The sequence below is a fragment of the Hylobates moloch genome, unplaced genomic scaffold (assembly GCF_009828535.3).
Source record: "Hylobates moloch isolate HMO894 unplaced genomic scaffold, HMol_V3 SCAFFOLD_22, whole genome shotgun sequence".
NCBI classification, from domain to species: domain Eukaryota; kingdom Metazoa; phylum Chordata; class Mammalia; order Primates; family Hylobatidae; genus Hylobates; species Hylobates moloch.
In genome coordinates, this window is record NW_026652297.1 from 45307043 (window position 1) to 45320416 (window position 13374).

A 13374-nucleotide genomic window follows, 5' to 3' on the forward strand; every position below is an offset into this window, starting at 1 on the left:
ATGCTATTGCACTCCATCCAGCCTGGGCAACAGAGAGTGACCCTATTTTGAAAGAAGGAAAAGAAAGAAAAGAAAAGAAAGAAAGAGAGAGAAAAGAAAAGAAGAAAGAAACAGAAATAAGCTGTCCTCATTGTTTCCATATCATATTTTCACAAATTTCAAACTTTTCTCCGAAAAGAAACAAAGCCAAATGGCAACAATGCAAATGGAAACTCAGGGGTTTGAAATGATGCTTCTCTCTTAGGTGAAACTTTCAACCTAACAGCCACAAACTGAAAGTCTGATAAGGAAGAGAAGAAAGGCACCTTTAGAGTTTCAATGGGCAGCAAACATCTTCTGTAAAGGGTCACAGTAAATATCTTAGGCCTTCCGGGATATACCATCCCTGTTGCAACTACTCAATTCTCCCCTTGTAGCATGAAAGCAGCTGTGGATAACACGCAAAGGGATGAGTGTGGCTGTGTTCCAATAAGACTTTCTATTTATGAATATTAATATTTGAATTTCCTGTGATTTTCTTTGAGACAGGGTCCCATTCTGTCACCCAGGCTGGAGTGCAATGGCACCATCTTGGCTCACTGCAACCTCTGCCTCCTGGGTTCAAGTGATCCTCCCACCTCAGCCTCCTGGGAAGCTGGGACTACAGGCATGCACCACCATGCCCTGCTAATTTTTGTATTTTTTGTAGAGACAGAGTTTCTGCATGTTGTCCACGCTGGTCTCAAACATCTGGACTCAAGCAATCTGCCCACCTTGGCCTCCCAAACTGCTGGGATTACAGATGTGAACCACTGCACCCGGCCTGAATTTCATGTATTCTTTACGTGTCATGATATACCCTTCTTCTTTTGATTTTTTTCAAACATTAAAAAATTTTTAAATTATTCCTAGCTTACAGACCACACAAAAACAGGAGGTGGCTGAATTTGGCCAGTGGTTATTTTCTGACTCCTGTCTTGAGCCAATGAGGCACATTAGTAAATACTAAATCACATCTATTGATTTTCTAATTGCCCTTCAGGTCTTCCAGGTGGGAACAGCAGGCCTGTCCTAACTGGACTATAGAAGTTGCAAATTACCCTGAAGAGACCCAAATGAAGGGAACCCATACACATTGATCCTCTCCTTGGGACCTTAAACATTATTGCTTCACTCTCTTCCCACCAGGGGTACTTTGAGTGGGGAAAGATAAAAAGCATCTGGATGCTTAAAGTTACTCTCACGCATCTGGCATACAGAGCAGACTCTCAAACATCAAGTTCTGTGTATTTGTCTTAAAAAACACAAAGAAAAGTCCAAAGTCTGTGTTCATTTCTGCCACCAGGCTTGTGGAGAAAGGTGCTCCAGGAGACAGTAGGTGCTAGCAGCCCCGGGCAGTGTAGACGAATACTGCTTCCATGGAGAAACAGAGCAATACCTATCAAAATTATAAATGCACACATTTTCACCCAGCAATTTCACGTCTAGGAAATGTTCATATATATATATATATACTTGTATACCTGAAAAAGAGATACACACATTTATTCATCATGGCATTCTTTGTAATAGCAAGTGATAGGAAAAACCCAAATATCCATAAGTAAGGGACTACATAAATTATGGGATATCTTTACAATGAAATACTCAGCATCTGTTCGGGTTTATGTTTGTGTGTGTGTGTGTGTGTGTGTACTCGATTCTTATTATGTGTGGCAATTCTGTTCTATAAAGTTGCTATGAACACTGAATTAGCAAATACTGAACCATTGCTCTTAAAGAAAATACAAGATTAGCTTCCTGTGAGCCTCTGTGTATAACATTTTCAAATGATCAATATGTAACCTCATTTTATGCCCGTTTCTGTTAAAAGACACATTATTTAATATACATTGGTGATTTGTTAACACTGAGCACACGGCCAGCAGCACTGTCACTCAGCCTGAAGGAAGCTTATTTAATGCATGTCTTTTCTCCCTGAGGCACCTTACAGCCCTCTTGTGTTTTGGAATGCAGTGCAGCACTTCAACGTTGTGTTTGGAGGCCATTTTAAACAGTGAAATCAACAATAAAAAGCACAAAAAGGTAACAAGCATGGCTCTAAACAGACTGTGAGAAGGACACTTGTTCACAGTATGGAAGCCGAAGCAGGAAGGCAGAGTCTTACCTGGTTTGACCTCAGCTGGAAGCATGCACTTTGGGTGACTCAAACTTTTCACTACTCTGCCCATGGCTGTGAATGACTACAAATGTGTGCCAGTACTGATGGGAGGTTACAAGTAAAGTTCAATGAGTAGGCTAATCTGCACATATGGAATCCACAAATAATGAGCATCCACTGTACACGCATACACACACACATGCACACAAACACTCTTTACCTCATGTCAAATGACCTCCAAGATGTGTAAAAATACAAAAAATCAGCCGGGCATGATGGCACGTGCCTGTAGTCCCAACTACTTGGGAGGCTGAGGCAGGAGAAATACTTGAACCTGGAGGGCAGAGGTTGCAGTGAGCCGAGATTGAGCCACTGCACTCCAGTCTGGGCAACAGAGCAAGACTCCATCTCAAAAAAAAAAAAAAAAAGAAAAAAAAGGTAAAATGGTACAAATATTGCACCATACTTAATGTAAAATATAGGAAAATAATATGTTTATTTATGTATCCATCAAATATCCTTGGAAGGGCAATGAATTACCTCTTGCAATGGTTAATATTGGGTATCAACTTGATTGGATTGAAGGATGCAAAGTATTGTTCTGTGACGTGTTGCCAAAGGAGGTTAACATTTGAGTCAGTGGACTGAGAGAGGCAGACCCACCCTCAGTCTGGGTGGGCACCATCTAATCAAGGCTGCCAGTATGGCCAGAATAAAAGCAGACAGAAGAAAATGAGAAGACTGGACTGGCTGAGTCTCCCAGCCTAATCTTTCTCCCATGCTGCATCCTTCCTGCCCTAGAACATCAGACTCCAAGTTCTTCAGCTTTGGGACTCCTGGACCTTCAACCACAGACTGAAGGCTGCACTGTCGGCTTCTCTACTTTTGAGGTCTCGGGACTCGGACTGGCTTCTTTGTTCCTCAGCTTGCAGGCACCCTATTGTTGGATCTCACCTTGTGATCGTGTGAGTCAATATTCCTTAATAAGCTCCTGTTTATATATACACCTATCCTATTAGTTCTGTCCCTCTAGAGAACCCTAATACTCTGCTGAACAACTGAAGGACAGAAACGGGAGGAAGACTTCATTGTATTCCCTTTCTCTTCTTGTCATGAAGCCAGTCCCTCCGCAGTCACCACTTCACATCAGTCATAAGAGAAAGCCGGTAGATTCAGTGAAATGACAATCTGTAATGTTTTTTCATTAGTCACCGTGACTCTTTTCAAATGTATGTTATCATCATCCCTTTCAAAAAACAAACAGCAACAATTCCTGTGTTGACATATTAAAGAACTATGGTGTGGTCATCACCAGATTTTAGTTATTAAGGGCCCTCAACCATTCCTTCCCTGAATATAGATTTTCTGTAAATGACAATGTCTAATTTAAAATTCTGTCTGTGGTCTTTTCCATTTGTGTGAACAGCACAAAAAAATTACTTATTATGAAAAAAATACTAAATAGAAAGAAGAAGAAAAGCTGAATACCTGGTGGTCTCTAGAAGGAAGCAAAGAAAAATGGAGCTTGGGAATAAATAGGATGTTGACCCGTGAGAGTTGGATGGTGACAGTGCTCCCTAGCATAAGCGTGCAGCAAAGCAGAGACACAGACTTGCTAATGCCACAGAGAGAACTGTCTCTACTGGTTAAAGACAGAACAATGGAAAGGACGCTAGACATTCAAAGAAAACGAAACAGAGAATCAGTAATGCTTTCTAATCACCTACTGGAGAAAAGAAACATGCATAACGCTATTGCAATCATAATTGTATTACATCAGCCCTTTGAAACGGTATCTGAGAAAAGCCAGTCTAGGCCAGGTGCGATGGATCACGCCTGTAATCCTAGCCCTTTGGAGGCCGAGGTGGGCAGATCATGAGATCAGGAGTTCGAGACCAGCCTGACCAACATCGTGAAACCCAGTCTCTACTAAAATTACAAAAATTAGCCGGGCATGGAGGTGAGTGCCTGTAATCCCAGCTACTCAGGAGGCTGAGGCAGGAGAATCACTTGAACCCGGGAGGTGGAGGTTGCAGTGAGCTGAGGATGGGCCACTGCACTCCAGACTGGGCAACATAGAGAGACTCCATCTCAAAAAAAAAAAAAAAGAGAGAGAGAGAGAAAAGAGAAAAGCCAGTCTAGAATCTATGGTTGCTAAATTCCTATATTGAAGACCCAATCCCCAATGTGATTGTATGTAAAGGTCATAAGATAGTATTACCTTTGAGAGATGACTAGGTCATGGGAGTGGAGCCCTCATGAATGGGATTAGTACCCTTGTAAAAAGAGACACAAAGAGATGATCTCTCTTGCTATCCCATATGCCACCTGAACTGCCATAAGATGTTCATCTGCAAAGCAGGATGAGAACCCTCGCCAGAAACTGAACCGGCTGACAACTTGATCTCGGACTCCCCAGAACTGTGAGAATTACTTTTCTGATGTTTAAGCCACCTAGGCTATGGGATTTTGTTATAGCAGCACAGGCCAACTAAGACAAGGGTCAACCGTCTTGGTTGTACCCCACCCACATGACAATGTTGAACTTTAGCTGAAGTCCTGGAAAAATATGAGCTCCTGCTTCTGGAAAACAGGAATAGTTTCTTTTAAATCTCCCATCCTTTTCTGTTCCAGGAAAGGGCTTGCTGCAAAGACCAACCTTTCCCCAAAAGACTTAGATAAGATGTGTGGATGATCATCTTATTTACCTATTGACAAGGCCAGACACAAACTCTCCCAATTCCCACTCTTCAGCTCATAAATAATTAACTGAACTATTCATCCCCACTAACAAATCTGGACAAAATGCCCACTAACTCAGCCTGACCAAACTTTGGTCAGTCTTCCCTGCTTTCCCATGGTCCCTGAACTTTGTCCCACTCTTATGCTTGTGCAAGCACTGAGAGCTTATGCAAGAATGCAGACAAGACACCACTACTGCCAACAGCCTTTCCCTATAATCGACTGACTACATATGCAGAGAAACATTCCTGTTTAGTTGCTCACTCACAGCACCTACTCACTTGACTCTCCAATACCCAGCTCCTTCTAGCCGTGCTCTACTTCTCCAAGTGGTTGGGACATTCCCCCTATTGCAATAGACTTCCATATACGATCAGTCCTTACCTAAGTCCTGAGTTTTTTCTTTTATTTGACCCTTTGGAAACATCTGTAGGTTGGCATACACTTGCTTCTGCAAATCTTTCACCTGCCTTCAGGCACCCAGCCCCTCCTACTGGCGAACTCAGTCTCCATCCCTCCCCAAACATACCCCAGGCTCCAGCCCTGCTTCGCAGCACCCTCACCAGAACCAGATTGGGGGTAGGAGAGCTAAGCAGCATCTCGGGTCACCTAACTAAAAGCAGTGCAAAATCTGCACTGAAAGAAGTCAGAAAAAACAAAACGCCTGTTAAGCCAAGTTTCCACTGATTAACTCTGAATGGTTCTTGCTTCTGGCAAAGCTGACTTGGTTCATGGTCGAGGGAACATTCTGACCACAAAGATCTCTCTCTCTCTCTCTCTGTCTCAGTCTCTCTCTCTCCCTCTGTCGCAGTCTCTCTCTCTCTCTCTGCCATGCTCTTCTCTCTCTCTCTCTGTCGCGGTCTCTCTCTCTTTCTCTCTCTCTCTCGTGCTTTTGCACTATGCACATGCAAGTTGCACAGAGCTACTGCAGATTTCATCACCAACCTGGGGCTTGGCCAACGTGGTATTGACAGTTACAGTCAGCTACAATCCTGAACCTGATAATGCATGTGGTTTCCTAAAAATGAAGCACTTGTGTTACCTACATTATAAACCTTTAATTGTCCTCCCAAGAAATTGCTAGTTCGGAAATTAACAGAAGGAGGCTGAAGAAGAGAAAAGAAGGAAGAAAGAAAGATGAGGGCGGGCCGGGGCAGTGAGAGGGGATAATTTGCTATAACAAAAGGCAATAAAGGGAAATTTTAAACATATGTCACATAGTACTTCATAATTACATCCACGAACATAATCTCTATCTTGGCCAAATGTGTGTAACTATAGCTATCCACAAGAGATACAATTCCAAACAAGTTTTAATGTTATAACTGGGTTTATAAAACAACTATATGTATTGCTAATTTTTCAAAGGGCCTTTCTAAATAAATATTGAATGAAAGTCAGTTTGAAGGGTCCCTGAAAGTCTCTGCCTAACCAGTTCTCCCACAGGCCTTCCTCATCGTTGCCTCTAAGGCTTTGCACAGCAGGCAGCTCCACCAAGAACAGGCGCCCCATCACGGTACAAATCTTCCAGAGCCTTCTAAAGCATCTGCCTTGGGGAAGCCATTGTTAAGCACTCCAGCTCCCACCAAAAAATCACTTCTCTGATCATCAGCTTCATTAGAGGCAGGGCCACACAAATTAGCCCTTGATTGTTTTTAAATTGCTTTCTGTATGACTTTTCTCTCCAACTACCTGATGAACTTCATATTTCATCCTTTTTCTGTGTCCTTTACAGTATGCAGCTCTGTACTCTGTACATAGTAGAAGCTCAGTAGAAATTGGCTGATTGATTAATTAATTATGAAGGGGCCTTCATAATTATCAGGAGATAATCCACCAGAAAGAAGAAAAAATTCCAGGACAGAACACTTGACACACACTTTACAATTTATCATGCACCTTCACAAACATGATTTTATCTTGAGTCCCTTAACAACTCTGAGAGACAGGTAGGACAGCAATTATATTGCTTGATTATCACCATAGTAATTGAGTTTTAGAAAGTCTAAAGCAAAGTTGTGAAACTCATGCGTAGCAGAACTGGGGATAGAATCTCCACTTCTGACTCTCAATGCTGGGTACTATTTAAGCTGGAAGCCAAAACACACAGCACTTGTTGGTAAACACATCTGTCTTTGAGAACTGACCACGAAGTCAGCAGCAGACCATTTGAGAACACAAGGGACATTTGACAAAGTAAATGTCAATGTTACGCACAATGTCCCACCATCCCAACCTCGACTCCTGCCTCTGCCATAGTACTGAGTGAATAATGTCCCTCTCCAAATTGACATCAACCTAGCACATGCAATGTTATTTGGAAATGGGGTCTTGCACATGTAAGTAGTTAAGAAGATGTCATGTTGGATTGTACTGGGCCATAAATCCAATTATTGGCATCCTTATAAGAAGGAGAGAGAACACACAGAGATACACACAGAGAAGAAGGCCAGGTGTGGTGGTTCACGCCTGTAATCCAAACACTTTGAGAAGCTGAAGTGGGAGGATCACTCAAAGCCAAGAGTTCAAGACCAACCTGGGAAACAGCAAGATCCCATCTCTACAAAAAAAATTTTTTTAATTAGCCAGGTGTGGTGGTGCACGCCTGCAATCCCATCTACTTGGGAGGCTAAGGCTGGAAGATCCCTTGAGCCTGGGAGTTTGAGGCTGCAGTGAGCTATAACTGTGCCACTGCATTCCAGCCTGGGCAACAGAGCAAGATGCCATCTCTAAAAATAAAAAAACAAAAATGAAAAGATAGAAGAGGCAGAGGTTTGTGTGGTACAGTTGCAAATCCAGCAACCACCAGCATCTATGAGATAGGCAAGGAAGAGATTCTCAATCAGATTTTCCAGAAGAAGGCCCTGCCCATGCCTCAATTTCACACTTATAGCCACCGGAACCACCAGAGAATAAATGCTCTTTGTTGAAGCCACCCAGTTTGTGGCAATTTGTTACAGCAGCCCTAGGTAGTCAACAGTGCTAGAACTTCATACTCAAGAAAAGCTTCTGAGTTTGTTTCCCTGAAGGCATTACCAATGCTGACTGCACACTCAAAAGGGCATTTTCCCACTCTTTTTTATTTAGCTCACCCAAATCTATCCTTTAAGAAGTGGTTCAGTGTCACTTTCCCCAGGAAAGCTTATCTAGCCCCATCCTATCAGGAGAGGCCAGGGACCCTTCACCATGCCCAGGCATATGCCTATGGTAGCACTTACATGCTGCATTGAGATACAGGGTCTACACATCTGACTTCCCCACTAGACCCTGATCTGTGTTGGGGAAGGTGTCCATGTCCCCCAGCACTTTGCAGATGCTCATTATCGTCTTACGATGGGACACTGTGGAGCCAGGTTACAGTATCAGAGTAAATCTCCTTTTGTTTTCTACTTTTCCAGCCACGTCTCTGTCAAGTACCAGCTGGGTGATCACAGTCAATTACTTAATCTCTCTGTTTAGTTCTCTGCTAAGTGGGGACAGTGACAACTTCTGCCTTCTCCAGGGCTTGTGAAGATGAAAGATCACTCATACATATAAAGCATTTAGAACATGCGTGGAAAGTGCCTGATAAAAGCCAGCCATTATTTTTACCCTGCCCAGAACAACAATGCTCCCTGGCTCCAGACCCCGTAACAGTTACAAGGCCGAAAAATAACACACCACTTCAAGATATGTGGAAAAAGACTAGGAATAGCATTTAGGGAAGCAGGATTTTAATCTCAGGTCTGACCACTTTGGTCAAGTCATGGTACTTCTTTATTTTCACCTTTGTAATAAGCAGGGTTTAGATTAGATTGATTCCTCCCCATCTAGACTCTAGGATGTTTAGGGATTTGTGAAAGTGACACTCAGCTTCTCAAGCTATGCAGAATATTTCAGATCTAAAGGAAAGCATGTATATTAAGAGTAATAACCCTGATGACACTAACCAAATGCCAAGCTTCTCTATGTTTAGAGGGAATTATCTTAACTCCACATAAAAATACTGTTTACTTAATACTGACTTGCAATTTTGGTCAGCAGTTACTTACATTTTGCAAAAATCGAGTATCACAAAAAAAAAAAAACCCAGGTAAAACTAAATCACCTTTTTTACTTAAAAGTGCTGTTTCCCATACAGATCATTTTTTCCCAAAGCATCTGACCCATGGGTGTGAAGATAATAAAAGCGTGAAAAACTGAGAGTCTCAATGGACTGCGTGAACACTGAAGTTCTTTCTGTCTCTAACGCTGGAGGGATTACTGAAAATTTCTCTAAGGCAGTTGACTATAACAATTTATTTCTCATTTAATTTTACTGTGTGGCCTCAAGGGAAAAATGTCTTCCAGGGGGAAAAAAAAATGTGAGATCCAAGTAAGGATTCTAAAGAGAAAAGCACATGAAGAGAAAATTGAAACAGCTGACAATGTCAAAACAGAAGATAGAAATGAATTTGGGTGTTTAGAACAACAACAGCAAAAGCCAAATGACGTGAAGTAGAAATGGCTACAATGGACCTTAGAAGTAATAACAGGCCCTTCGCTGTATTTGTGAGTAAATTTCGAGTTCCTATGAATGGAGTGGGAGCAGGGTTCATACGTGGTCAGCGTGTGGGAAATCAGGAACACGTTTTCTCTGTTTACAGAAGCCATGCACTGGTGGTATTCAGGGCAGATGTGAATGCTTTTCTCAATCAGTTAACACTGGGATGCAAACCTGTCACAGCCCCTGGGAGCAGAGAAGCTGAGTAGGAAGTGAGGCAAGCAGAATAAAGTGTTATATCCTTCTGAGAATACAGGGTGCTAGTGGAGAGAGTATCAGTAATAATAATACATGCAGAAAGTGCTTTGAAAACAAAATGCTAAACAAATATGACTTATGTCAGTTGGGCCTTATGATAAATCTATACATTCGATATTATTATTGTTATTATTTTTAGAGACAGTGTCTCACTCTGTTGCCCAGACTGGAGTGCAGTGGCACAATCATAGCTCACTGCAGCCTCTGATTCCTAAACCCAAGCAATCCATCAGCCTCAGCCTCCTGAGGAGCGGGGGCTGTAGGTATGTACCACCACGCCTGGCTAATTTAAAAAAAAAAAAAAAAATTGTAGACACAGGGTCTCACTATGTTGTCCAAGCTGGTTTTGAACTCCTGGCCTCAAGTGTTCCTCTTGCCAGCCTCCCAAAGTTCCGGTTTTACAGGTGTGAGCCACTGCACCCACTCACCCAGAACAGCAGTGGGTCCCTGACCCCGGACCCAGCAATGGCTTCAATGCCCAAAAATAAGACACGATTTCTTATTCTCCAGACAACGTCTTTGTATATTCAGTCTCTCAATTCTTAGGTATAAGCCTGTACAAAAGAAAGTTGATTCATATAATTACCAACATACACTCTTAAAGCCCCTGAGAAGTACTGGGGGTGACTTCTATGCTGTGTCCAATAGATCAAAATGCATAGTGGAAATCATATATCCACCTATAAATGTACACATAGCGTAACAAAAGCATCAACTATCACTCTCAAAAAGTAAGATGATTTTATTGCTTCTTCTGTTTACTGGTTTGCTTTTATATTATGTTCAATAAATTATAGAAAAATGATTTGATAAATAAATCATTGGTAGATCAAGGTTTTTCAAAACCCAGGAAACAGCAGAGAAAAAAGTTTTCCATGAGGCCTTTGATAAAGAATGCAAACAGATGCTTCTTGCTCTGAAATCCAAACATCTTTCCCACTGTAAACTGTCCTTGCGGTTATTGGCAGCACCAGAGCTTGAGTAAAGGGGATTGTGCACCTGACCAGAGTGGCAAGGACCATCTTGAGTCTGTACAAATACAACACTAGCTTGAGTGCAGTCATCTCTGTTTGCCACTTTAAGCCTTCCCTAGGAGCTCAGATGTAAGTGCAACATTCGTTATTACAACCTGAGCAGAGAGAAAATAACCTATGTCCAAATAGCTAATTGTCAAGTGGCCATGAACCCCATTGTCTCTGACCATTAGCATAAGACGCTAAATGGCTATTAAATGAAGGGATTCAGATCTGATTGCTGGATAATTTCAAGAAGTAAAAAAAGAATGCTATTCTTTCTGCTAATAGATACTCTCCCAATAGGAAGCACGATTCCAGTAGCCATAGAGTTCTGAGGTTACATAAAAGCTGGTGTAGGTCAACTCTCCCATGGCTTAATAAGTTTTTCTGAGAGGAATGTGCCTAGGAAATTGGTATCCTCCTCCCTCACTCCTACGGCCTCCATCTGGTAAAATCCATTCATGCCCCCAAGCTCCAGCTCAAATGCCAACTCTTCAGGAACACCCTCCCTGACCAGAGCCCCTTGGCATGATCCACTTGCCTTTTGTCTCCATGGTTCTTTGTGCAGGATGTTAATAAACACTTATGCTGTGATACTACAGCTACTGTTTATACGATGTCAATCTCCCACACTACATTATGAATTTCTTTAAGGCAACACTGCGTCTTATTTATCTGTTTTCTCAGTGCCTGCATGTGATGCTTGACAAGTCACAGTACACCTCCTGTTTACCGCTTCATTTAATGTTCATCATAGCCCAGTGAGGAAAGTAAAATATGATGATTATGGCCTGCCTGACCGAGAAAACTGGGGCTTCAAGAGATCAATTATTTGCTTAGGGTCCTACAGCTAAGGGCTAAAAAAAAAACTAGACTCAGTCCTGGCTCTTAGCAGCTTGCAAAGTTTTCATGACATCTTTTGCTTCCAATAAGTTCTAAAGGCTGCTTCACCAAGGCAGTAAAGACAGATCTGCAGTGTTCCAGATTAGTCTGTGTATGAACAGCTCATTTTGTGACACCAAGAGGCATGCTTAGAATTTGTTAAAAACACCAGCCCTGATGTTCACAACCTCTGCTCATGGGCAGTTCTCTTGCTCCCTCTTTTTATCCCCTGTGAAAAATACACAGTGAAGGTTTTGTAAAGTTTCTTCAATGATCATATATTAATTTTTAATGAGAAAAGAAAACCGTCATCTACATGGCAGCAGAAAGAAAACAAGATCACAAGCACACGGATGGTGTGGGGTATAAATTCTATGCCTGCAGCCTCCTCTTAACTCAAAGGGCAAGGAATTTCTGTGTTTAATCCACAGTGTTTATCAGGAGGAGCCTCTGCAGCTGGCGGATATGAATATTCTACTCATTAGGAAAAGTAACCCCTGCTGGTAGGAGGGAATGTTTATTTCATCAGCCTTGCCTTGGCCTGGCTGAAATAAGCCCTTTGCTCTGACTTGACACCCTCAAAGCAACTTTATAATTGTCATTTGTCTTCCCAAGCAAATGTTCCTTCAGAGAGAGGGATCAAGAAGCCTGGGTATTTTTATTTGCAAAATATGCACACTCTTCATTATAAATTAACAAACAAGGCATTCTGTTTCATACACCAGAGGAAAAATAAAGTATGTAAAAAGTGAAGTATCTAATATTTCTGACAGATTTGCCCCTGAGGTCCTGTCTTCTTAATATTTCATCATTTTGTGGTCCTGCCTCCCCTCACCCAGCCTTGATCTCTGCCCCACAACCTCTGCGTATTCTCACTGTTTATGGTCCCAGTGCAAAGTCATCAAAAACTCCTCCAATATTATATGGGCAAGTTCTGGCAGGAAAATAAAAACACCTCGATATATATTATGATACCTGTAATATTTAATGAGAGGTATTTCTACTCACCCAGCTTTTCTATGAATCCGGACTAGACTACAATTCCTACACCTGCAAAGTTCTCAGTACACAGAACAAATCATCTGAGGATATCACATGGTACCAGATACTCACATTTTCTGACCGGAGCCTCTTGGCAGGACACCCTCCATCCCTGGGGTGAAGCATGTAATACAGTCGGACTTTGCTTGCATGTTTTCGACTCTGGGAAGGAAAAGCAGAAGCAGATACTATATAAGAGAAGCCATTTCGAATCCTTTGAAGCCTAGCCAGTGCCCGCAAATGCAAAAAGAAATGTATTTTCAGTAGAAGACACTTCTGCATACTCCTGTGAGGGATGTAGGATGTAGTTTCAGAGAGGTGAAGTGGCTTGCCCCAAGTTCTAAAGCCAATGTAATTTCAGGATGAGAAAACACAGTAATGAAGAAGGTGAAGGCATAGAAATCATTTAGCCTAGGGTGGATAATATACTATATTTAATTTTCCTCAAAAATAAAAACAAATAAGCAAAGGAAATCACATAAGCATTAATTGTGATAAGAAGAGGCACAGTGATCTCTCTCACTACTGCTGCCCTGCCCTCAGGGTCTGGGGACAATGCCTCCTTGGGAGCCTGGTACACCTCACCCCCAGTAGAAGCCTTTTCTCACGGCTCTCCCACACACAGGCTTCATTAATAAGCTGTCAAAAGGGATGGGATTCTCTAAGGTCAGATATCATGAGCAAACTAAAGAGAACTGTATGTCAGTCTGCGGACTGACCGCAGCCTAAGCTACCTGCCAGCAGATGATGCAGTTGAGCAAATAAAGACTCAT

At 42.1% G+C, this 13374-nt stretch overlaps 1 protein-coding gene across 3 annotated transcripts in view; it reads right to left on the bottom strand.

Moving 5' to 3' along the window:
• ZMAT4 (zinc finger matrin-type 4) overlaps positions 1-13374 on the bottom strand; it is a 365512-nt gene that overhangs the window by 219083 nt on the left and 133055 nt on the right. For all 3 annotated transcript variants that reach the window (XM_058433569.1, XM_032143630.2, XM_058433568.1), the window contains exon 3: positions 12674-12763. In XM_058433569.1, coding sequence (XP_058289552.1) covers positions 12674-12763 — 90 coding nt within the window. The remainder of the gene's footprint in view (positions 1-12673; positions 12764-13374) is intronic.